Source organism: Sorex fumeus, unplaced genomic scaffold, assembly GCF_029834395.1.
Source record: "Sorex fumeus unplaced genomic scaffold, SorFum_2.1 ptg000001l, whole genome shotgun sequence".
Lineage (NCBI taxonomy): Eukaryota > Metazoa > Chordata > Mammalia > Eulipotyphla > Soricidae > Sorex > Sorex fumeus.
In genome coordinates, this window is record NW_026606058.1 from 4,183,499 (window position 1) to 4,207,347 (window position 23,849).

At 45.7% G+C, this 23,849-nt stretch overlaps 1 protein-coding gene across 1 annotated transcript; it reads left to right on the forward strand.

The window, feature by feature from the left end:
- The first annotated feature begins 931 nt into the window (after window positions 1-931).
- Window positions 932-17,252, forward strand: LOC130032033 (sec1 family domain-containing protein 2-like). The gene is made up of 4 exons (XM_056123654.1): window positions 932-1,191; window positions 2,475-2,572; window positions 8,209-8,377; window positions 17,011-17,252. The coding sequence occupies exons 2-4, from the start codon at window positions 2,494-2,496 to the stop codon at window positions 17,030-17,032; spliced, it is 270 nt and encodes an 89-aa protein (XP_055979629.1). The 5' UTR covers window positions 932-1,191; window positions 2,475-2,493; the 3' UTR covers window positions 17,033-17,252.
- Window positions 17,253-23,849: the final 6,597 nt, after the last annotated feature.

Consider the following 23,849-nt stretch of genomic DNA (forward strand, 5'->3'; position numbering starts at 1 on the left):
CGGGGCGATGGGCGAAGCGCTGAGGACGGGAGGGCGGTGCGGGCAGCTCGGAGGCCGGGGAGGGCGTCCCGGCCGGGGGCCGCGAGGACAGAGCGAGGCGCCGCGGGAGGGGCGCCGGGGAGCACCGGTCGGCAGGTACCGGCGGCGGCAGCGGGGGCGGCGGCGGGGGCGGCGGCGGGGGCGGCACCGGCGGCGGCAGCGGGGGCGGCGGCGGGGGCGGTGGCAGGCACGTGGTTAGGCGCGCGCGGCGCGGCTTGTGCGCACGCGCAGCGGCGACCCAGCGGCGCGGTGGCGGCGACCTGAGCCTGACTGCGCCTGCGCGCGGCCCAGGCCCCGCCCCCAAGACATCCCGCCCCGCCTCGCAGCGAGGCTTTCTCGCCCGCGTCCGCTGCGCCTCCCCCCCCCCCCCCCCCCCCGCCCTCTGCAAATCCCTCTTGCTTTGCCCATGGGGGCTTCCTTTTGACCTTTTCTTTCTTTCCTTTTCAGCGGGCGAGAAAGCCTCGCTGCGAGGCGGGGCGGTATCTCTTGGGGGCGGGGCCTCGGTCGCGCGCAGGCGCAGTCAGGCTCAGGTCGCCGCCGCCGCACCGCTGGGTCGCCGCTGCGCGTGCGCACAAGCCGCGCCGCGCGCGCCTAACCACGTGCCTGCCACCGCCCCCGCTGCCGCCCCCGCTGCCGCCCCCGCCGCCGCCCCCGCTGCCGCCCCCGCCGCCGCCCCCGCTGCCGCCGCCGGTACCTGCCGCCCGGTGCTCCCCGGCGCCCCTCCCGCGGCGCCTCGCTCTGTCCTCGCGGCCCCCGGCTGCGGGACGCCCTCCCCGGCCTCCGAGCTGCCCGCACGCCCTCCCGTCCTCAGCGCTTCGCCCCGCGCCCCGGGGACGGCGCCGCCCCCGCCCCGCCAACGGCTCCTTTCCCGAGGGCCAGTGCGCGTGGACGCACCTGCGGAAAAGGGCGCCTCTTGCCCGACAGTCGGGCACTTGCCCGAAAGTAACACAGACACGTGTACTTGTTTTTATTTGTCGTGCCAGTCCTCCATCTGGGATTGAGGAGGAAGCTGCTGAAAATGGTGTTCCTAAACCAGGAACATAAGGCTTTGGAATTCAGTCGCTTCCGTATTTAAAATCTGTAGATTTCTAGCTAAGAAGAAAGTCTACATTTAGCTAGACTTTGGAGTATCCTGCACAATCTCGCTGTCAGGTATTTTTATTTGATGCACAGTGAAAAGAAATAGTGGGAAGGTGTTCAGATGAAATAGAGTGTGTGCAGAGGTTTATTGCTTTCATTTGAGTTCTGAACCTGTTAGATGATCACAGTTCTTTTAAGAAATAATTGGCTTTTTTGGTTTTGTTTTTAAGCAAGGTGCTATTTTGTATGTTGGTCTCTGACCTCATTCACCTTCAAAGTGATGTTTTGCAGGATTAATTTACCATGGTCTTTTGAAGATTTTAATATATTCAATTATTTCTGTGAAAGAAAGAGATTGGTACTCTGCAGGATTAAACTTGTCCTGGTAAAAATGTTGTTCCCAGGTTCATGTTTTTCCGTCTTTTTCAGACTCTGGCCCCTTCCAGCCTTTTTTTCCACGTGTGGCCTGGTGGCCTGCCCTCTCCTGCTAATGGTCCTCTAGTCTCCTGCTTTCTCCCACCCATGGGAATTCTGCCGTTGCCCCTTGGAACATCCTGGTCTCATACCGTCTCTTATTGATAAATACTGGTTTAAATGGTCCTTTTTTTTAAAGTTAACCAAAAGGATACTATGGACAAAAGAGCTGTTTAGAGCCAGAATAACACTTTCCTAAGAGATTTCCTAAGTATGCTGATGTTTTTTCGTTTTTCAGATAAAATATATTCCCGGTCATTTTGTGGCAAGACCTCTTCTAAGATATAAATGAATGCCATGACTGGTGAGCTCTTTGGTAACATTTTGTTGCTTTTCAACCTAACACTGTGCCTAGTATGATTAATTTTTTTTTTCTTTTCGGGGCACACCTGCTGATGCACTGGCTCTGCACTCAGGAATTATTCCTGGCAGTGCTCAGGGACCATATGGGATGCTGGTAATCGAGTCCAGGGTCAGCCGTGCGCAAGGCAAATGCCCTCCCTGCAATGCTATGGCTCCAGCTCCATAATTAATTTTTCACTCTTATCTTCACATTCCTTTTGCCAAAAGTTCTTCCAATGCCTACTTTTTATGGTTCTATCTGCTGGATATCTTAGCACATTCCCTTAGATCCTTTTTGCAAGAGAGAAAGCTTTACATATAAAGATACATTAGGTAGTCTTACAAAAACTTTTTGAAAGCTTTTTTCACATTTCTATCACTTTTTTTAGGCTATAAAGCATTAAAGTTACAAAGAAGAAGTGGAAACATTGGTTTCATAACTCTAAACCCATAGATGAAACAAATTGGTTACTTTTTCAGTTAGTAGATATTGAAGGTGGATTATTGAATCTATTTTACTACTATTTATGTTGGTATAGAAAGCGACTGAAACTGGATATGATCGTGACAGTGATGATGATGAGGATGATGTTCATGTCACTATCGGAGACATTAAAACGGGAGCACTACAGTATGGGTAAGTTTTTAAATTTTCAATTTCAAGTCTTGTGGTGCAGGGAATTGATCCCAGGACCACATACATGTGAAGCATGTACTCTTCCATTGAAATACATCCTTTACTCCTTGAACAGTTCTGTATCAAAAACTGGGTGCCATTATTAAGACTTTAGTGGTAGATTCTGTTGGTTTTACATTTTTTATCATATCATGATATGAAAGCATTCTTATTTAAGTTTTACTTTCAGTTGCTAAAACTTGTACATCTTAAACATTCTTATAAGGAAACAATGAAAACTGTGATGATGAATGTTAAATTGCTGTGATCAGCATTTTGCAGTTTATATGTATATATGTATATGTATATCAAGTCATGTTGAACACCTAAAACAAATACTTTGTTATTTATATCTCAAAAAATACTTAGCCATGGAAAAGATTTCCTCCCTAATGGTGAATTGAATTATAAAAGTTGCATGGAATCAGTAATTTGTAATTCTAGAATTGAAAGTATTTTTGTAAAATGAGTGCTGCAAATTTTTAGATTTAGAAACTATTAAATTTCAGCTTGCATTCTTCCAATCTTGAGCTTTGGTTTTTTTCTGTATTTTGTATATGTAATAATTTTAAAATAAGGCCAGTAACTGCTGGTGTTGGGGATACTTTCAGTGATATTCATGGTACAGGATCTGACATGTTAGGCATGTGCTTTTATTTGAGCTATTTTCTTAGCTCCAGGATTTTAATATTTTTAATTCAGTTTTTAATTGATTTTTAAAAAATCAGAAGGCTTTTGTTTTTAAACTCTGTATGGCTTATGTTCCTTTAGTTTTGGGGAGTGGGGGGACACCCAGTGATATTCAGGTGTTACTCTGGAATCCATATGGGATCTCTAGGGTTGAGCCCAGGTTGACCACATGCAAGGCGGGCACCCTACCCACTGTGCTAAAGTTCTAGCCCCTTTAGCTTCTTTTTTAAGTTGTTAATTATTCCTTTTTGTTTTTTAGTTGTGTTAGCTAAGTTTTATGTTTTGTAAACTGGATCAGATGAATGAGCTGTCATTTGTTTGTCCATCCAATTATCTTTACTTGTGGGGTGATGTGGAGATTTGAACCTCACCCAACAGTGCTCTGAGACTATTCCTGGTTCAGCTTAGGAGTTCCATCTGGTGGTCGAGAGACCACATGTGGTGCTAGGGATTTGAACTGAGGTTGGCTACATGTGAGGCAAATGCCTTCCCTCATGTATTACCTCCCTGACAACATTTGGAGTCTTAATAGAAAGATTCTGAAATGAATAAAGTACAGATAATGCTTTTGTTATGATGGTTGAATGGAAGTCAGTGTTTTCTGATTTTCAAATTTGACATATGCTGTACTGGGAAGGTAAAATATCTTATTAAATGTACCATCCTTTATCTAGCAGACTTTGTATCTTATATATCATAAATGCTTTATAATTATTTCTTCAGTAGAACCTTTTCCTTAAGTTACTTCAAGAACCATGCAGTTAATTCAGCTACTGTCATTGTCATTTGGGGGGCAGAGGCACTCTCAGAGATGCGCAGGAGTTACTCCTGACGCCTCAGTCAGGAATTGCTCCTGGTGATGCTCAGGGGACCATATGAAATCAAACTTGGGTCTGCTACCTTCAAGGCAAATGCTCTATCCACTGTACTGTCTCTCGAGCTCCATATCACTGTCATCTTGTTATAATGGCAATTGCCTTTACAACTTAAAATCCTTAGGAAAATTTTGGTGGAATCCAGAATAGATTAAATTATTTGTCTTTTTTTAATTTAAAAAATTCATATTTCATTTTATTAATTAAAAAAAATTTATCACCATACAATACAGGGTCATAAAGCTGTTTATGGTTGGTTTTCAGTCATACAATTTTCCAACACCTGTGCCTCCACCATCGTATATTTCTCACTGCCAGTGTCCCAGGGTTCCCCCCCGCCACCTTCCCCTGGCCTGTCCCTATGACAAGCACTTTTCTTCTCTCTCCCTCTCTCTCCCTCCCTTTTTCTCTCTCTCTCTCTCCCTCTCTCTCTCTCTCTCTCTCTCTCTCTCTCTCACACACACACACACACACACATACACACACACTCATTTTGGGCATTATTGTGATCATTTTATATTTTGTTTATTTTTTATTTATTTCTTTATTTTTAATTTTATTGAACACCGTGAGATAGATGCAAGCTTTCATGTTTGGGTTACAATCACAGATGATCAAACACCCATCCCTCCACCAGTGCATATTCCCCACCACCAATACTCCTGGTATACCTCCCCTTTTGCACCCTCCCCCGGCCTTCATGGCAGACATTACAATCCCATTCACAATAGTACCTCAGAAAATCAAGTACCTCAGAAAATCAAGTACCTCGGAAAAGAACAGGGATCAGCATTGTTGAAGGTGACTGGCTTAACCTCTACACTATTTCTCTGGTTATTTTAGATTCTCTTGAAGCTAAGGCTGTGGCTTATTTTTCTTTGTACCTTTATTTTTCTTTGTACTTTTGTCCAGTATAGAACCTGAAATGTTTTACATATTGATTAAAATTTGGTTGAATACATAATTTATTATATATTGCATTGGAATGATATGGATTGAATATTTAACACAGTTACTGAGCACCTGTTACATCTTAGTGTTGGGGATCCCAGCTCTCTGGCACACTAGAACAAATATATTATTTTATTACTTTTTGGTTTGGGGTCATACTTGGCAGTGCTCAGGGGTTACTCGTAACTCTGTGCTCAGGAATTACTCCTGGCGTGCTCAGGAGTCCGTATGGGGTGAGAGATAGAACCTGGGTCGGTTGCGTGAAAACCAAAAGCCCTCCTCACTGTACTGTCACTCCAACCCTCTAAAACAAATATGTTAAAGAAAACAGGTGTGTTCAAATTTAGTCAAAGATATTCCAACTATTAGCAGATATACCAACTGATTGTTGTCTGTTAAGGGGATGAGCGGGAGGATAGGGTAATGGAATGATGGTGCTGAGTTAGAAAATTCTCACATGGGAGATGTCATTGAAATCAATAATGTTTAAATGGATAGGAAGATGACAAAAGTGAAAAAAAGTGAAAACTTGACCTGTAGGTTTGTTATGTAGGTATGCAACCAAGTTCACAGTGCTCTCTATGACAATAAGCAACACATTAGGAGACATGACATGGCCATTGTTTTTATGTTCTGTGGTGGCTCTGAGTTCAGATGAATAAAGTGATTACTTTTATTATTTTTTAATTTGTCATTGAACATAATGTTAGACATGGGTTACTTATAGGTGATGAACCTGAGGTCTGTTCCTTTATGACTGACTTGTTGAGAGGTTTTAGGTTTCTAATTTATGTATTAAATCGCCACGAGATAGTGACAGCTTTAAGGTTTGAGCTTCAGTCACACAATGATCGAAAACCAATTCCTACAGCAGTGTAGCTTTTCCACCACCAGTGTCGCCAATATGTCTCCCGCCACCCCCACTCCACTACACCCCTGCCTCTATGGCAGGTAGTTTCCTTCTTACTTTCTCTCTCTCCTTTGGGATATGATGGTTTACAATACAAATCCTGAGAGGCCATTATGTTTGGTCCTTGGTCAACTTTCGGCTCACATCGCCTATCCCAAGCGATCCTCCAACCATCACTGGCTTGGTGATCCCTTCTCTATTCCAGCTGCCTTCTCCCAGAGCACTTGTTGCAGGCTCCCAATGATGGACCAATCCTCCGGGCCCTTGTGTGTACTCTCAGTAGCTTGCCAGGCTTTCCGAGAGGGGCGGAGGAATTGAACTCATGTCGGCCGTGTTGGCCATGTGCAAGGCAAATGCCCTACCCGCTGTGCTATCGAGCACGGCAATAGTGATATTTGTTAATCCTATTTGCAGGGCTGCTTTGTGAATAAAAATCATTTCAACTTATAGATCCAAACATATTAGTTGAGTATTGTATTCATCCTTGGAAGGAAATAGATTTGCAGGTTCAGAAGTTGTTCTTTACTTACTGAAAAGGGGGAAAGCATGAGCATTGAGGAGAAGACCAGCTGGGCCAGAATTGTATCAATATTTCTATCAATGTCTAAGTCCACCATCTTTTTTGTCTGCTTTTTGTTTGGGGCCATAACTGGCTATGCACTCAGGGTTCACTGCTGACAAGCTGAGGTGTCCATCAAGGGTGCCAGGGATCAAACCTGGGTGAGCCACGGGCAAGCATTTGCCCTACTTGATGTACTATCGCTCCAGCCCCTAAGTCTCCCAGGTTTTGTTTTCTGAATTGTCCAAGGGAAAGTTGTGTTGTGGGTAGTTCTGTTCACTGGTGGAATGATAATCTTCCAAACAATGATCAAGTTAGGGCTAGAGCAATAGTATAGCAGGAAGGGTGTTTGCCTCGCACATGGCCAACCCAAGTTCAATCCACAGCATCTCCTATGGTCCCCTGAGCACCACCAGGAATAATTCCGAGTGCAGAGCCAGGAGTAGCTCCTGAAAAGCACCAGGTGTGACCTCAAAAGTCAAAATAATAATAATAACTGAAAAGTAATTGTAAAAAACCTCAATGATGAATTTGGGAGTGAGAACTTAGGTCCATTCTTTAAAAAGCACTGAACACTGTTATTTGTCTTGAATTTTGGGTTGAGTTCATTTAATGAACTTGTTTATTATTTCTTAATGTGTTTTTTGGGGCAGTCTCCGAAGCTCAGGACCTACTCCCAGCCCATTACTTTAGGTTTCACTCCTGGTGATAATCAGAGGGTTGCAGTACTGGGGATTGAATCCAGAGTTACCTCATGCTTGAGCAGAGGAAACATATACAATGTCTCTCTGACCCTCATTTGTTGTAAAAGTGTTAATACATAGATGTAAAATATCTCAGTAGTCACCAGTACATAGAACACACTCTTTAACTTCTTCTGTTATTGTTATCTGTTACCATTTCTCAATTTATTCATTCTTTCATCGGGGAAGAACTTCAGGGAGTCTGTAACTGTAAGTTCAGTGTCCTCGACCTCTTGGGTACAGGGTGTACCCAATAATATTTACCACGTGAAGAGAAGATTCCAGAAGAGGGGAGATCTACTCATCAGATTTCTACACTCTTCTGGACCTTCTATTGTCATTAGCACAAAAAGGAAAAATATCGCTATCCTAAAAATTTAGTATGGTGTCCTGGGGTTGAACCCATGTGCAAGGCAAGTTTCTAAACTCCTGCTCTTTCCATCCCCACCTGCATGTTAGTTTAGATTAAAGGACCTTTATAAACATGAAGCCAAATTTCTTTTCCTCCTTTTCTTCTAAAAACGATAACTTGTGTAACGTGGTTACCATAGTGTTTGCGCTTTTTAATTCTGAACAAGGTTACTGCACCTTGACTACCCCCAAAGTGCCAAAAAGACTCCATCACTGACCTTGCGTGCCTTTGGGTCCTTCTGTCACTTCTACTTTGGCTCCGTTTCTGCCTTACAACCCCCTCCCCCTGCTGCTTGCCATTCTTACTTTAGAAATCGAAAGCCAAAGATTTGTTATCACTTGATATTGTCTGATCCCGGGTTTTGTTTCTCTACAGATCACAGTTACTGACCCAGAGTGCAAGGGGTCTTCCCCCAGGTCATCATTGTAAATTTTTGTCTTCTTGTCTGCTTAAATAGGAGCAGTGGGACCTCATGGAGACAACTTGGTAGAAAAGATTCTATCAGTGCTCCCGCAGTTTCCCGGCCACACGAGTGATGGGATGGTCAGCATGGCCGGGCTTACGGCCCTCCAGGCTGAAGACGAGAATCAGAACGTGGTCGCACCAGGCTGTCTGGCACAATCCCAGTGAGTTATCTTCCCCTCATCCTCCTCACTGTTCCTTTTCTTTTTCTCTCCGAGGCTGAGCTTTCCTCTAGAAATGAAACATCAGCCTGCTGGAGAAATTTGATGGATTTCATGTTGGAAAAAAAAAGTCACTTTTTCGTAACTTTGAAATAACCATATTCTTTAGCCAACACTGAGCCACAAAGCACGGGGTTTTGCAGCGGTATCATTTAGATGTAATAGAAGCTTGTTCCCAGGTGAGTCAAGTTAGTCAGTTTGTAAGTCTCCATTTCATAGACAGTTTCGTATGGGACTGAGGATAGGCTTCCCTTTCCCCAATGGACGTTCCTACCCGGCCAAACAACAGCCTACGCAGCTGTGAGATGCTGCCATCACTTACCTGGACGTGATACGCTCTGGGGCAGCAGTGGCCAAGTTTTGATCTCTGTGTGTATTTCTTCTCATGGTTAGACAAATCACAGCAAGATGATGGTGTGCTTTCTGTCACGCAGTTTCCAACATAAAAGAACATTTCTCGGCAAGGTTGACAATGAAAGGTTATAGTACTGATCGTCTCCACTTTGTTCTTCGGCAATTCCTAGGAAGGGGAAAAATTAATTGGAAGGGGAAAAATATATCTCCGAATATCTGTTTCTCATCTCCATTTTTTTTTAATTTTTGAACAAGACAAGACCTCTGGCGTGGTCGTGTCAGTGCTTCACAGTAACAGATGCAGTGGGAATTTCCTAAGATGACTGGAATTAGTTTTTTCCTCTTAACTTTGTGTTTGTATTTTAAAACTTATTTCCAAAACTCAGGAAAACAGAATTTTCAACTCTTGAAATCTACAAGGTAGTTTTCTTTTGATTGTTGTTGTTTTGTGTTTGTGTTTTGTGGGGAGAGAGATGTTTATTGAATACCAGGTATGTGGGGAAAAAGACAAACATCTGTCGCCAGTCTTTTTTTTTGTTTTGTTTTTATGTATAATATATATACATACATATATATGTGTGTATATATATATAAATTTGGTCGTACTGCAACTTGAGCTTGACACGCACATACCAGCTAAGTGTTTTGCCACTGGGTCACATCCCTGGCACCTTTGTGCACATGATAAAGAGCACCGGCCATGTGCTCACTGTGGCGGCACTTATTCCAAAACATACACCTCAGAAAGTGTAATCCGAGAAATAGCTGAGATTGGAAATATTTTTTGCTCATTGGTGATCCCTTAAAGTGTTAATTATTATTTTTTTATTCAATCACTATGAATTATAGTTACAAAGTTATTCAGTATTAAGTCTCAGGTTAACAATTTTCCATTTCCAACACCAGTCCCTTCTCCAGGTTCTTCGTCCCTCCTCCAGAGTCCCCAGTGTCCTTCCCACTTGTCAGTCTGCCTCTGTGGCAGGCACTTTCCCCTCCACCATTATTCTAGTGTTCCCTTCCCCAACTTACCCCCCTCACCCCTGCTCCACAGTAAGCTTCCTGCTGAAGACCACTTCTCCTGCTCTTTGTTTCTCTTGCCTTTGGGCATTTGTTACTCCTATGAAGTTTCTTTATATCCCACGTATGAGAGGCCATTCTGAGTTGTCCCTCTCCCTCTTACTAACATCACTCAACATGATACCACTCCGATCCATCCACTTAGCAAATTGCCTGATTCATCTTTTTCTGATGGTTGCGTAGTATTCCGTTGTGTTCTGTGTATGTGCCACAGCTTCTCTATCCAGTCATCTGTTCTTGGACACTTGGGTTGTTTTCAGATTTTGGCTATTATGAATAGTGCTACAGTGAACGCAGGGGTGCAGATGTCTGTCTTGCATTGTGCTTTGGACCCTTGGGATGTCTTCCAGGGAGTGGAATTGCTGAGTCATATAAACCTTCAATTGGTAGTCTTTTGAGGAATGTCTTTATTGTCTTCCCAAAAGTCTGGTCCTATGGACATTCCCACCGGCAGCGAATGAAGGCTGCTTTTCCCCACAACCTCTTCAATACTACATTTTTTGTTTGTTTGTTTGTTTGTTTATTGAGCGTCAGTCTTGCTGCTGTAGGTGTGATAGCTCATTGTTTTGATTTGCATTTCCCTGATGATTGATGATGTAGTGTATTTTTTAAAACATGCATTTTGGCCATATGTATTTCTTCTTTGAGGAACTTCTGTTTATTTCTTTTTCTCATTTTTTGATAGTATCGGATACATTTTTTCTTGTAGAATACTGCTAATGCTTTATATGTCCTGGATGTTAATCTTTTATCAGATGAGTGATGGGCAAATAATTTCTTAATCTGGTCATTGTTTCCTGTGAAGTGCCGAAGCTACTTTTAGGTACTAATTTTATATAGTACGTTTGTTGCAAAAGCACAGTGGGTTGGGCGTTTGCCTTGCACGTGGCTATCCCTCTCGGAGAGCCCAACATTCTCCTGAGAGTATCCCGCCCGCACGGCATATCATATTCGATATGCCAAAAACAGTAATAACAAGTCTCACAATGGAGACCAGTGCTCACCCCAGCAAATCAATGAACAACAGGAGGACAGTGCTACAGTGCCACCATTTGTTTATATTTTGTTTCACTTGCTTGGTCAGTGGTATTTCCTCCTTTAAGTTGCCTCTAGCTTCAATGTCGTGGAGATTTTCTGTCTATGTTTCTTTTCTTTGTCTTATAGGGTCAAGTCTGATATCAAGATCTTTAACCCATTTTGATTTCATTCTTGTGCATGACATTCGGAAGAGGTCTGAGTTTATTTTTGTGCTCATGGTTGACCAGTTTTCTCAGCACCATTTTATCAAAGATTAACAGACCATATATATACTCAAGGGTCTGTTTCTGAATTTTCAATCCTATCTCATTGATTTAGGGGTCTGTCTTTATTCCAGTACCATGCTGTTTTAATTGCTGCCGCTTTGTTGTGCATTTTGAAGTTTTACAATGCCTCCCACCTTCTTTTACCCCCAGGATTGCTTTGGCTCTTGGGCAGGGGTTAGAGAGAGAAAATAAAGTGTTAAATTTTAAGGCTGACTGTGAGTACTGCGAGGCGTGAACAGAGCTGTATTCCTGAGTCCAAGTTGATTACAGTAGTCCGAGTCTACTGTACTATCCAGTTGATTCATATTATCAGGAGTGTCCCCTGAGCATTGCTTGGGAGGCTTCTCCACCCCCAACCTCTCAATATGTACAATTACATTCTTACCTTCAAGGAAGGATTTTGTCATTGGGGTAGTGATGGTTTACACACTTTGGACAATAAAGAAAGAAGGAAAGAAAGAAAGAAAGAAAGAAAGAAAGAAAGAAAGAAAAAAAGAAAGAAAGAAAGAAAGAAAGGAAGGAAGGAAGGAAGGAAGGAAGACCCATAATCATGACTTATGGGTCTGCTATAGATTATAATTTCTGCAAGTCAACTGTTAGTTGAATGTGCACTTGGCAGACCTGTGTGGATCTTGTGGAAATGGTGGTGCTTGAACTCTTTCCATGGATTTAGATAAGGAGAGAAAAGATCCTTGAGAGCAATCATGGCCTCCTAAGCCAGAGAACTTCGCTTCACTACCACTGCCATCATCTCCATAAGCATTTCTCAGGACTGAACTGTGTGCCAAGAGCCCTTGCAGTTTACCTTTGGAAATTCATATGCGTTTTATAATGACTTAAAAATGTAGGTATTGCTCTTCTCCATCTGGCAGGGGAGGAAACTGAGGCTGGGGTGCCTCAACTCACATAGTCTAGAGGAGACAGAACTAGGAATGGAGCCCAAAAACTTGAATCCAGAGCCATCTCTCTCAAATTCTATAGTACCTCTATAGGAGACAGCGAAGAGAAAGGCTCATGAGTAGCTAGAAAGAGATAATGAGATGGAATGGGGTGGGACTGGCTCTTCCCTCCCACAGCCCAAAGAGACCCCAGTCACTGCCCACAAATGGGCCCTCTGACTACTCAACAAACTGCTTCTGCCATGATCCCAGAGACTCAAAAACAAATCTTGGAACCCAGCGGCTTTTGGCAGAAATCCCTCCAGATCTAATTGTTAAGATTTCAGAAATCCAAAATCGTTGTTCATGATCAGCAGTAGAAAACAAATTGCCTAATGTTGCTTTTTCAGCAGATATGAGTGTTGGGGTAAAATTCCAAATAATAGTGGTGGGTCTGATGTCGAAATATTGAATGTAATCAAAGTAGAGAGAGAGAGAGTAATGTAGAAACCATCTGCCACACAGGTAGGGGGAGGATGTGGGCTGGGGGGTATAGTGGGGGTTTTGGTGGTGGTAAATGTGCACTGGGAAGGGACGGGTGTTTCATCATTGTATTACCAAGACTTAAACCCAAAAGCTTTGTAACTGCTCTCACGATGAGTCAATAAATAACTTTAAAGAGAGAGAGAGACAGAGAGAGAGAGAGAGAGAGAGAGAGAGAGAGAGAGAGAGAGATAATGAGATATTAAACAAATACAAAGTTACTGCGTCATTTGATTTTGGGAGTTCTGTCCATTCAGCATAATGGTGACACAAACAACAGAAATTATTCATCTCAGGCAATTGCAGCAGAAATGAATATTGTAAATTGAATGGAAACAAAGGAAGATTTTTTTTCCAAAGGAAGACTTTTAATCAGATTTTGGAAAGGACAACACAGATCCAAGGATTGAGGAACTAAGATCTCAACAAAGGTTTCTCCAAGGCCTGAATATTAGAGAGGCTGCATTTTAGCCGCTCTCTGTGCGGAGTCCTCAGCATCCTTTGAAGATTCAGGTTTCAATGAATAGGCTAAGATTGGCCTCTCTTGGGTCTTATGCCCACTCTTTGCCCAGCAGGCTTTGCAATGCTTAAACCAAGGCTTACATACTGAAAAGCTTTCTATAATAATTTAACAAAGGTTCAAACAAAGGGATCAAACCTGGACTGGTCACATGCAAGGCAAGTGCCTTTCCCACTGTACTACCTGTTTGGCACTTGGTTTGCTTAATTTTAATCCTATCTTTAGGTTCTCATTTCTTCTATGAACTTTTTTTTAATGTATACTAAAGTTCTTATTGTGAAATATAGAAATTTAAGATTATGAAATTCTTTCTAAAATCTATTATAGCTTTGCCCCCAGATTTTTGTTTCCGTTGTGATTCAATTCTAAATCCTTCACAGTTGCTGTTTTTTTTTTGTTTATTGTTTTATACTACATGATTTTTTTGGTTTTATTTATTTGTTTGGGCTGGAGCGATAGCACAGCGGTAGGGCATTTGCCTTGCACACAGCCAATATGCCCGACCCGAGTTCGATTCCTCCGCCCCTCTCGGAGAGCCCGGCAAGCTACTGAGAGTATCTTGCCCGCACGGCAGAGCCTGGCAAGTTACCCGTGATATATTCGATATGCCAAACACAGTAATAACAAAGTCTCCAATGGAGATGTTACTGGGCCTGCTCGAGCAAATCGATGAACAACAGGAGGACCGTGACTGTGATTTATTTGTTTGGTTTTTTAGAGCATTACAAAGCGGTTCATGATTGGATTTCAGTCATACAGTATTCCAACACCCGTTCCTTCACCAGTGTCCCCCCACGTTCCTTCCCATCACCCCAAACCCCTTGCCTGCCTCTTTTGGCGGGCATTTTCTCTCTCTCTCTCTCTCTCTCTCTCTCTCTCTCTCTCTCTCTCTCTCTCTCCGATTGTGGTTTGCAATATTGAACTGAAATGCTATCAGGAATATCCCTTACCTACTTTTAAGCCTCACATTCCCAGCTATTATTGTCATAGTGGTTTACTACATTATTCTTTTAGTTTATAAATGTACAGTGTCTTTTAAAAATATTTATTTATAGTTGATTATTGGATTGAGGTTGGAATGTATTTTGCATGGTATAATTTCCTTATTTGTGGGACTTCCTTTGTATGTGAGAAGTTTTTATAAATGTTGTTCCATACGCGCCAAAAGAATGTTTATTTTCTTATTGTTGCCTTTTGGCTTCTAATCGTTATATAGTGTTCACATGTTATGTACCTTCAAATGTGCATTATTATAAACACTGTAGCACTGTAGCACTGTCCTCCCATTGTTCATCGATTTGCTCAAGCAGGCACCATTAACGTCTCCATTGTGAGACTTCTTGTTACTGTTTTTCGCATATCCAATAGGTCACGGGTAGCTAGCCAGGCTCTGCCGTGCAGGTGGCATACACTCAGTAGCTTGCTGGGATGTCCCAGAGGGGCGGAAGAATCAAACCTGGGTCAGCTGCATGCAAGGCAAACGCCCTACCCGCTGTGCTATTGCTCCAGCACCACTGGTTATTTCTTTGGGAACTCATTCCCATCACTCTCTCCATCCACTCTTCACTTCACTGGCCTAAGTAGAATCTCTGTGAGAGAACAGAATGGGTCCTTTTGCATGTTCAATTATTGCATTTCCCTTATTTGCTGTAAACTCAGTGTTTTTGACAGTTTAACCACTAAGGGTGACGAATCTGAGTATTGTTCAAAAGACTTCTTTTTGACTCAGGCTAGTGCAAATGACAGAAAAGATATTTATGTGCTCAAGAGTATTGTTGGGAACATCTTAGCATATATGTTAGTAGTGAGTTTTGCTTGTTTGGGTTTTGACACACCCAGCAGTGCTCAGGGGGACCATGCAGTGCTGGGGATGGAACCCAGGATCTTCCTCTGGTCTCCTCCCCCGATACAGACCATGCCCTGGCCCTTTTGACCCCCTCTCTGGCCTCTAGAGTGAATTGAATCTTTTTTTACAAGCCAAAAGAGATACGCATCTAAGCGCCTTTGATCTCCCATTGTCCAGGTCTCAATATCACAGTAGTTTTCAACTTTCAATCACCTGCGTGCTGATAATAAATTCAGATTTAAGACGTAGAAAAGACCAAATTTGCAGGCCAGAAAGATAGTCTAGGCATTAAAGAGTGAGCCTTGCATGTGGAGAAATCCGGTTCACTCCCTGGCACCATCTGGTTTCCTGAGCACTGAATGTGGGTGCCTACAGGCCCCAAAGCCTTGGTGCTCCTGGGCCAGCACCCCCACATTCTCGGGCTTCTTAGTAAACCACCAGCTCCCTTCGTTTCAGTTCACTGGGAGGGGCCTCCAGATTCCTGAGCACTGATTCACAGCTTCTCCCTGCACCTCCTCTTCCCCCCACACCAAAAGAATTAAAAGGCAGGTGTAGCGGAGAGTACAGAGGTTAAGGTGATGACTGGGAAGGGGTTGATGCTTATTTCACCCCTGGCCGCACACGATCATCATGGAGTGTAGTCCTGGGAGCCTCAGGCACCACTGGCGGAGCTGGGAAAATCATTAGCCCCCGAAAGACCTGAGCAGTGCCTCTTCCTTTGGCCCTTCCACTTAACATACTTTATAAATATAAAGGTGTTGTCGATCTCCAGTCATTTCTGTGTGCAAATTTATGCTTCCAAAAATCCAACTTAGAAATGAGTTTTCTGTTTTTTGGGGGGCCACATCCAGCGCTCAGGGTTTACTCTTGACTCTGTCCTCAGAAATCACTACTGGCAGGGCTCAGAGGACCTTCTGGGGTGCCAGAGATCAGACCTGGGTCAGTGATGTGCAAGGCAAGCACCTTACCTTCTGTGCCATCATGTCTGCCCCAGAAAATGATTTTTCAGTAAAATATAAATGAGTTCTAAGGCCACTAGTATGGCCACCGCAGCTATTTGGAGGGAACTGTTTGCTTGCAGGATTGTTTTCCATCCTTTAACTTTGGGTCTGTGTTCACTCTGAAGGTTCAGATGAGTTTCTTGTAGGCAGCAGAATGTTGGGTTCAGTTTCCGAATCCATTTTGCCACTCTGTGTCTCTTGGTTGGTGCGCTTAGACCATTGATGTTGAGAGAGGTTATTGGTAGAGGGTTTTGTGCCATCTTTCTGTAGGGACTTGTGCTTGTAGGGGGTTTTCTTGTCGTATAGAAGCCCCCTTAGTCCTTCTTTTAAGTTGGTTTTGAGTCTGTGATGTTCCTGAGCTGTTGTTCATCCATGAAGTAGTGTATGTTTCCTTCTGAGTTTGAATGAGAGTTGAGCTGGATAGAGGATTCTTGGTGAGGCGTTCATTTCATTGGGTTTTTTCACTATATCCCCCAGATGTAGATGCGTGCGAATAGCCTGGCAGTTTGGGCGCTCTGGTGGTCAGTAGCTTGGGGGACATGGCACTTAGGGGGGTGTCTGGACTACCCCCCAGGGGCTTCAGTGGTGAGCTAGCGTGAGGGGCCGCCCCTGCTGCGTGGCCAGGGTTTCTCCTCACCTTCTCTTCCCCTAGACGGTCCTGGGGTTTGTGTGTCCGGCACTGGGGTTGGATTCCCTGGGCTGGCCACCCGCCTGGTAGGCATCAGCCAAGTCCCTGAAGGTGAGTGCTGGTGCCTCAGTCACTCTCTCCACTGAAGTGGCAGGAACCAGCCCTTGCTTCCCAGGTGCTAGCCTGGGAAAGTGGAGAGTGCCACCATGTGGTCGCAGAACACTGTGTGAGTTGTCCTGGCACATGTTAAGGCCTGTCACCCTGTGCTCCCCCAGCTAGGACTGTTTGCTGGTCAGCCCCAACAACCACCCACTCGGGAGCACTTGGCGATGAGTCTTGTAGTTAGGGGAGTGGGTAAGTGGGTCCTGGGAGGCTACTGCCAGGGTGGGCACAGGAGCCATCGAATTTGTTTCTTCTTTCTGCAGGTGCCAGATCACTGAATTTTGACCATTTGGGACACTCCTGGATCCAAGGAACTGTGAACTCAGAGCAGCACACACACTTGTCCCATGCGTGGTAGGTGCACATTCCCTCCACATTCTCTTGACCGGACAGCAGAGATTTGGTTATTTCACAGCTGTGGATACGGACCCCAAGGAGAACCCATCAACTCTGTGCCACTTTTTTGAGTCTTATTCCTTTGAGCCTCCTGAAGGTGCCTCCCAGATCCCCCTCCTTGAGACTGGACTCCTCAGAGATGCCAGGAAGTCCTGAGGTGCCAGGACTGGTTTTCTCCTTCAGCAGCTGTGTGTAATGGGAGGAGCTCTCCAGAGGCTCCTCTGATGAAGTGTGACTTCACTTCCCTTTCTCGCCGACTGGAGACACCTGCCCTGTGCCTCTATCGATTTGTGTGGTGCTGGGGATCAAACCCAGCCAGCGCGTGAGTCACTGGCGACAGGAGAGACAGTCATGGCAGGGAAGGGGCCGGGCCTGGCCTTCCGCAGCTCACATTGTACATGTAGGGCCCAAATGCTCAGGATCTCTTGAACAAAGAATGCTGTTCTCACCAGAGGCCCCCACGCCAAAGATCAGAGCTGGACCCCTTAAGACACATGCACAAGTGAGCTCAGAGTGTGAAGTGGCATGAAAAAACTGAGGTGACAGGACTGCAGCAATAGTATAATGAGTAGTAACGCCGCTTGCACTTGCCTTGTGTCCAACTGACCCGGGTTCAATCCCCAACACAACATATCATGCCTCGCGTCCTGCCAAGAGTGATCCCTGAGCTCAGAGCCAGGAGTAAGCCCAGAACTCCACTGACTGTGGCCCAGATCCACGATAAATTCAGCTTTGAAAGTTCCTAAAGAACAGAGTCAGTTTCGCAGTTGCTGAGGACAGTGGCACAGAGACCAAAACCAGGCTAGTTCAGGTGGTCATCCTCAAAACGTTGGCAGTTCCTGCGGTGCCATCAGGAAAGTAAAAACACGGCCCAGGGCATACAAAGTTTGGCCAGAGCTGTAGCATAGCGGGTCGGTGTTGCCTTGCAGCACCCAACCAGGTTTGATCCTCAGCACCCCGCATCTTTGAGTAACTTCTGAGCATATCCAGATGTCGCAAGGGAAGAAAAGAAAATTTCTGTACAAGCTCAGTACAGACGCACCCATCACCATCACGGTGGCCTAGTGGTGTAGTGTTTCCCACTGGTCGGTGGTGGGCCTGGGGACAGAGGGTCAGCTGGAGCCACAGGAGTCCAAGCAGGTCTGGAGACACGGCCCCTGTGCACAGCTGCCGGGGATGGGAAAGGGTGCAGAGTTCCTCAAAAAGATACAGAAGGCCGGGAGGAGGAGGAGCCACAGTGGGTCAGGAGCTTGCTTGGCATGCAGCTGACTAGGGTTCTGATCTTCTTCCACCTCTCCCCCTTCCTCGCATCCTTTATGGTCCCCTGAGCCCAGCAGGAGTAATTCCTGAGTGCAGAGGCAGCAGGATGGAACCCAGAAACCCCAGAGTCAGCTGGCCACTGTTTTGCAGGGAACCTTGCTCCACAGCACCCCCTGCATGCCAGCTTTTTCCACTCCTGAGGGACCCCTTAGGTTCCCCCACTAAAGTCCTAGGAAAGAAGAGGATGGCTTCAGTCCAGAGCAAGTACCAGGGATGCAAGGTCCGCTGGATCAGCTCTTGGTTCCATAATTGGAGCCATGGGACATTTGTATGAAATAGTCGTGTATGGTCTCAGCTAGCAGCACCATTCTCAGTGGAAAAAGAAATGTCCCATTCCCCAGAGAGGTAGACACCCTCAAACAGTCAGCTCAGACATGTCGGGTGTTCTAATGGTTACTGAACTTCTCTGCACTTCTCGGTGAACAGATACGTTAACTATCTAAGCACCTGCCCTCTCCAGGTGACTGTGTGGCGCTAGGCAAACTCTCAAGGACCGCAGGGGTACCTTAAGACTGACTCTTTCCAGAGAGAGAGTTCTGGGGCAAGAGGGGGGGAGCAACATTTTTCTTGAGTGACTCTTGGCCCAGGCAAACAGGGCCCATTCCTGTCATGGGAGAAAACTGTTTGCAAATGTGGAAGCAGCCGAATGGGGAAGAGCAAAGGCCACAGATGAGGGCAGTTGAAAGGGAGCATGGGAAGGGCCACAGGAGGCCAGAGCAGAGAGCCACAAAGGAGACCCACGGAGTGGCCCGGGAGCTCACAGAGCACTGGGTCAGGGTGGATGAAGCCAGAACCAGTGTCTTGTCTCCTCAGGGTGAGGTGGAAGCTGCACTGTGAGGGTCGACCACGCCGACCACTCTTTCCCTGCTTGACAGGCTGTCACCTGGAATGAGGCGGGGGTGGGGCGGGGGGAGGGAAGCCGACCTACTGTGGAGTTTTCCAGAACTTGTCTCTCTCCTCACTTGGGGATTCTCCACTTTGTCCTTTGCTTTCATTCTGTGTCACTTTCTTCCCTTGCCCTTCAGAAATCAAATGGAACCAGAGCCTCGGGACTAAAGGGTTTCCAAGGGCTGCTTCCTCGTTCCCATGCAATTCCAGGCCCCTAGTTCCTGACTGTCATTCGTAAAACCAAGGGGACCCCGATGACGTTTCTATATTTGGGGGCTTATTAAAGTGCTCCTTGTACGGAGAAAGTGATCACATTTTCCTGATCGAATTTGAGTGCCTACTGCAAGCGGAGCACTCAGGGTACTAGAAGGAAGATAAAACCTGTTGTCCGCAACATGTTCATCGTGAAGTGGAGACCGTGCGAACAGTTTCACAGGGAATGGGAGACGCAATGGACGCTGTAGTTACTGGCCTGGAACAATATCAGCCTCCAGTAACTTATCCACAGCCAGTTGTGTTTTGTGGAGAGAGAAAGCTCGGGTGCAGCTTAATGATCTGGTACGGAGGCATAGAAAATAGGGGTGGGCGGAGGAAGCGTGTCAGAATGCCAGTGATTTCAGGCTGCTTGGAAGAATGGACTAGAGTTCAGATCATCTTTCAAAAGTCCTGGATAGAATCTATGTCGTTCTTTTGTTTCGGGGAGAGGTATTTGGGATGCCGATATGGAATAAAACATGTTTAAGGACAATCCAGGGCAATTTTCAGAAAAGGGACAGATGGAGGCATGTCCTGCACGTAACACCCATCAGTCCTGATAAAACTGGGGTGCGCCTTGAATCCCTCATGTTCCTACTTCGAGTTTTAACTACAGCAGTCATAAAACAAGAAATGATGATGTGGTAGTTTCTAGACTTGTAGATTTGCAGAACAGAAAAATACAACAATACAGTTAAGACCATGACCAAAGATTTTTCACTTTTAAAACAACTTTAAGACTGACGGTGATAAATAAAAATATCTTCCTTTTCATAAAACAATTATTGGTGTTGTAGAAAGGTCACACTTGATTAGTGGAACCAATTTTTTTCTTAGAAAAGGAGAACATTGGTTATATTATCCTTTATGTTTTTTGGGGGGTAAACCTGGCAATGCCCAGGGGTTTCTCCTAGCTCTGCACTCAGGAATTACTCCTGGTGGTCCACAGTGGACCATATGGGATGCTAGGGATTGAACCTGGTCAGCTGTATGCAAGGCAAATACTCTACCTGCTGTCCTATATGTCTGACCCCTGAATATATTATTATTTTTTCGAGGACCAGGCTAAGTATCACAGAAGGGATTTGATGCTGTCCTGACTCTGCTGACCTGGGTTCAATTCCCAGCTCCATAAATGGTTCCTCACCTCCTGCCAGGAGTTCTCTGATGCCTGAGCATAAAGCCAGGAGTCAGCCTTGAGCATCACCGGGTGTGGCCCCAAAAGAAATGAACACAGTTCCATCTGACACTAACATTTGTTTTGTTTTGTTTTGAGTCACAGGGATTACTCCTGGCTCTGCACTCAGGAATTACCCCTGGTGGTGCTCGGGGGACCCTATGGGGTGCCGGGAATGTAACGCGGGTTGGCCACGTGCAAGGCAAACGCCCTGTCCACTGTATTATTGCTCTAGCCCCTGACACTAACATTTTAGAATTACAGATGGGTAGGACCTGCTTGCCTCCCAGGCCTTTGCTCCACCAAATAGCAACAGGGAAGCTAAGAATAGTCTCTCGGCCACCACGAGCTCCCATGTGGTAGCCACTACTTGAATCAACTCGATTCCCCAGTTTCTGCCCTGATCTCAGCTCCGACATCATCCTGGCCCCACAAACTCACCTTCACAGTAGTCTAGTATCCTGTGGGTTCGGGATTGAGGTGGGAGGAAGGAAATTGTTTTTTACGGATTCAGGCGGGATTGCAATGACAAACACTTTTATGACCTGCCTCTTCCAAGGTAGTTTGCCCCCACACAGTCAGCGCTCCTCATTTTCCAGTTCACTAGGTGGTGCTCTCTGTCTGCTACCCAAAGGTCCCTGATGAACAAGAACCCGCTGCTTTCTCCAGGTCCTTGCCCAATGTCCTTAAATTAGCTCTCTGTCTCTAATCCCAGCGACCAATGGCTCCAAGATGAGATACAACAATTTTCATAGACTTTCCTCTACGGAAACCTTTTTGGATCATTCTTAGTCAGTTATTTATAGCAAGCAATACAAAATAAATGTTTTAAAATTTTTTATTAGTGAAACACCATGAGGTACAGTTGTAGACTTAGAAATTTTTGTGCTTGAGTTTCAGTTATACAGTGATCGAGTACCCATCCCTCCACCCGTGCCCACTTTCCACCACCACTGATGCCACTATACCTCCCACCCCCCATCCCCTTGCATCCCACACTGCCTCTGTGGCAGGGCATTCCCTTTTGTTCTCTCTCTCCTTTTGGGTTTTGTGGTTTGCAAAACAGGCATTGAGTGGCAAACATGTTCGGTCTGTAGTCTACTTTCAGCATGCATGTCCCATCCTGGGAGGATCCTCTCAATACCCTTTCTTTGGTGCTCCCTTCTCTATCTGAGCTGCCATTTCCCCTAGCATGTGCAGCTGGCCTCCATGCCATGGAGTAAACCTCCTGGTACTTATCTCGGCTCTTCTTGGGTGTTAGTCTCCTATTTTGTTACTTTATGTTCCCCAGATGAATGCCTATTTTGGGGAAATCTCGGGCAGTGGTGGGAAAACTCAAAATAAAGGTGGTGGAAAGGGGTCATGGTGGTGGAATTGGAGTTGAAATATTAGGTAAAGGTAAAGGCCCTCCCGTTGTTCGTTGATTTGCTCGAGCAGGCCCAGTAACGTCTCCATTGGAGACTTTGTTGTTACTGCATTTGGCATATTATATACGTCACGGGGAGCTTGCTAGGCTCTGCCGTGCGGGCGAGATACTCTCAGTGGGATACTGGGCTGGAGTGATAGCACAGAGGAGTTGAAATATTGAGTGTAATTAAATACTGTGAAAAACTCTTTGAGAAAAAGAAAGAAACAAAACTTGCACTGTGCACTCTTCAATAGAGACTTGTGCTTCTGGGACCCAGTGGGGGTCGATGGTAGGGACTTAGCGCCAAGCCCTGTCCACTATGGGCAGGGCGGCCACAGTATCCCCACCCCCAGCAGCCCCACCCCACGGACAAGCCCCATTTGAAAAAGCATGGGCGCGTTCTGCGCAGGCACAGTGACATGTGGCAAATTTAAGTTTTCTGGGGAAATCATAAAGGTTAGTGGTTTTGAAATCGCTCCAACTGAACTTGGAAGGCGTATATCATATGTCAGGTCTTCAACCTGAGCTTCAGGTTGTTCTATAGCTCTTGATGGAATCATACTCCTAGGATGCAAAGCCAGAGGCAGACTCTCATCTAGGGTGGAAACCAAAGTCCTAGAAAACTTACCAGGGCAGTACTTGTTAAAACCTTAAAGAACCCAGAGTTCGCCAGGGGCTGAAGGGTAGGGGGTGATACGGTGGCAGGATCAGGGAAGGTGAAAGCCAGGGCTTAGGGGGCCCTGGGGGGCCTTGGGGGACCGGGGGTCAGGTGGACTGGGGGTAGGACTCTCCCCCGGAGTGGAGCTCCCTGCCCCAGCAGCCAAAGTGGTTGCCAAGTTAGGAGACAAGAGGATAGGGAGTATTTTCCAGTACATTTTCAAGCCTGAGTCCAGGCAAGAAGGGCCGAGCGTCCTCTTCCAGAGGAACTAAGTTCCAATAACTTCATCAGCAGGATGAATGTCAACTGAATCCTATCTCTGGTTTTCAGGGGAAAGAATTAACTGGAGGAGTTTGGAAATCCAGCAGGACCCAGGCTTTCCTTCTTCCCCCAAGGCACCAAACACATCCAATCAGGTCCTCTACCCCACCCCCCTTGCCTCCCCTCCCACTCTTGCCACCCAACAGGACTGGGACTGTCCACTCGTTTGGGCGGAGCCCTGAGGGTGGGGGAGGAGCAGCTTGTCCCCAGACCTGGAATACTAGACTATGGGCTGGGCGGGCCACGGTAGCCCCGCCCCCAGCTGCCCCACCCCTTGGGCGAGCCCCCTCTGAAAAAGCGCGGGCGCATTCTGGGCAGGCGCAGTGATATGGGGCAAATTTAAGTTTTCCGGGGAAATCATAAAGGTTAGTGGTTTTGAAATCTCTCCAACTGGACTTGGAAGGCGTATTTCATATGTCAGATCTTCAACCTGATCTTCAGGTTGTTCTATAGCTCTTGGTGGAATCATACTCCTAGGATGCAAAGCCAGAGGCAGACTCTCATCTAGGGTGGAAACCAAAGTCCTAGAAAACTTACCAGGGCAGTACTTGTTAAAACCTTAAAGAACCCAGAGTTTGCCAGGGGCTGAAGGGTAGGGGGTGATACGGTGGCAGGATCAGGGGAAGGTGAAAGGGGAAATAATATACGTGAAAAGTTTGGAAATCGTTCCACCTGGACG

What these genes read in the sequence shown, in the direction of transcription:
- LOC130032033 (XM_056123654.1), top strand. Translation starts at nt 2,494, where the DNA reads ATGATCGTGACAGTGATGATGATGAGGATGATGTTCATGTCACTATCG. An exon ending in ACGGGAGCACTACAGTATGG is followed by an intron (nt 2,573 to 8,208) that starts GTAAGTTTTTAA and finishes CTGCTTAAATAG; the next exon opens with GAGCAGTGGGACCTCATGGA. An exon ending in GGCTGTCTGGCACAATCCCA is followed by an intron (nt 8,378 to 17,010) that starts GTGAGTTATCTT and finishes TTCTTTCTGCAG; the next exon opens with GTGCCAGATCACTGAATTTT.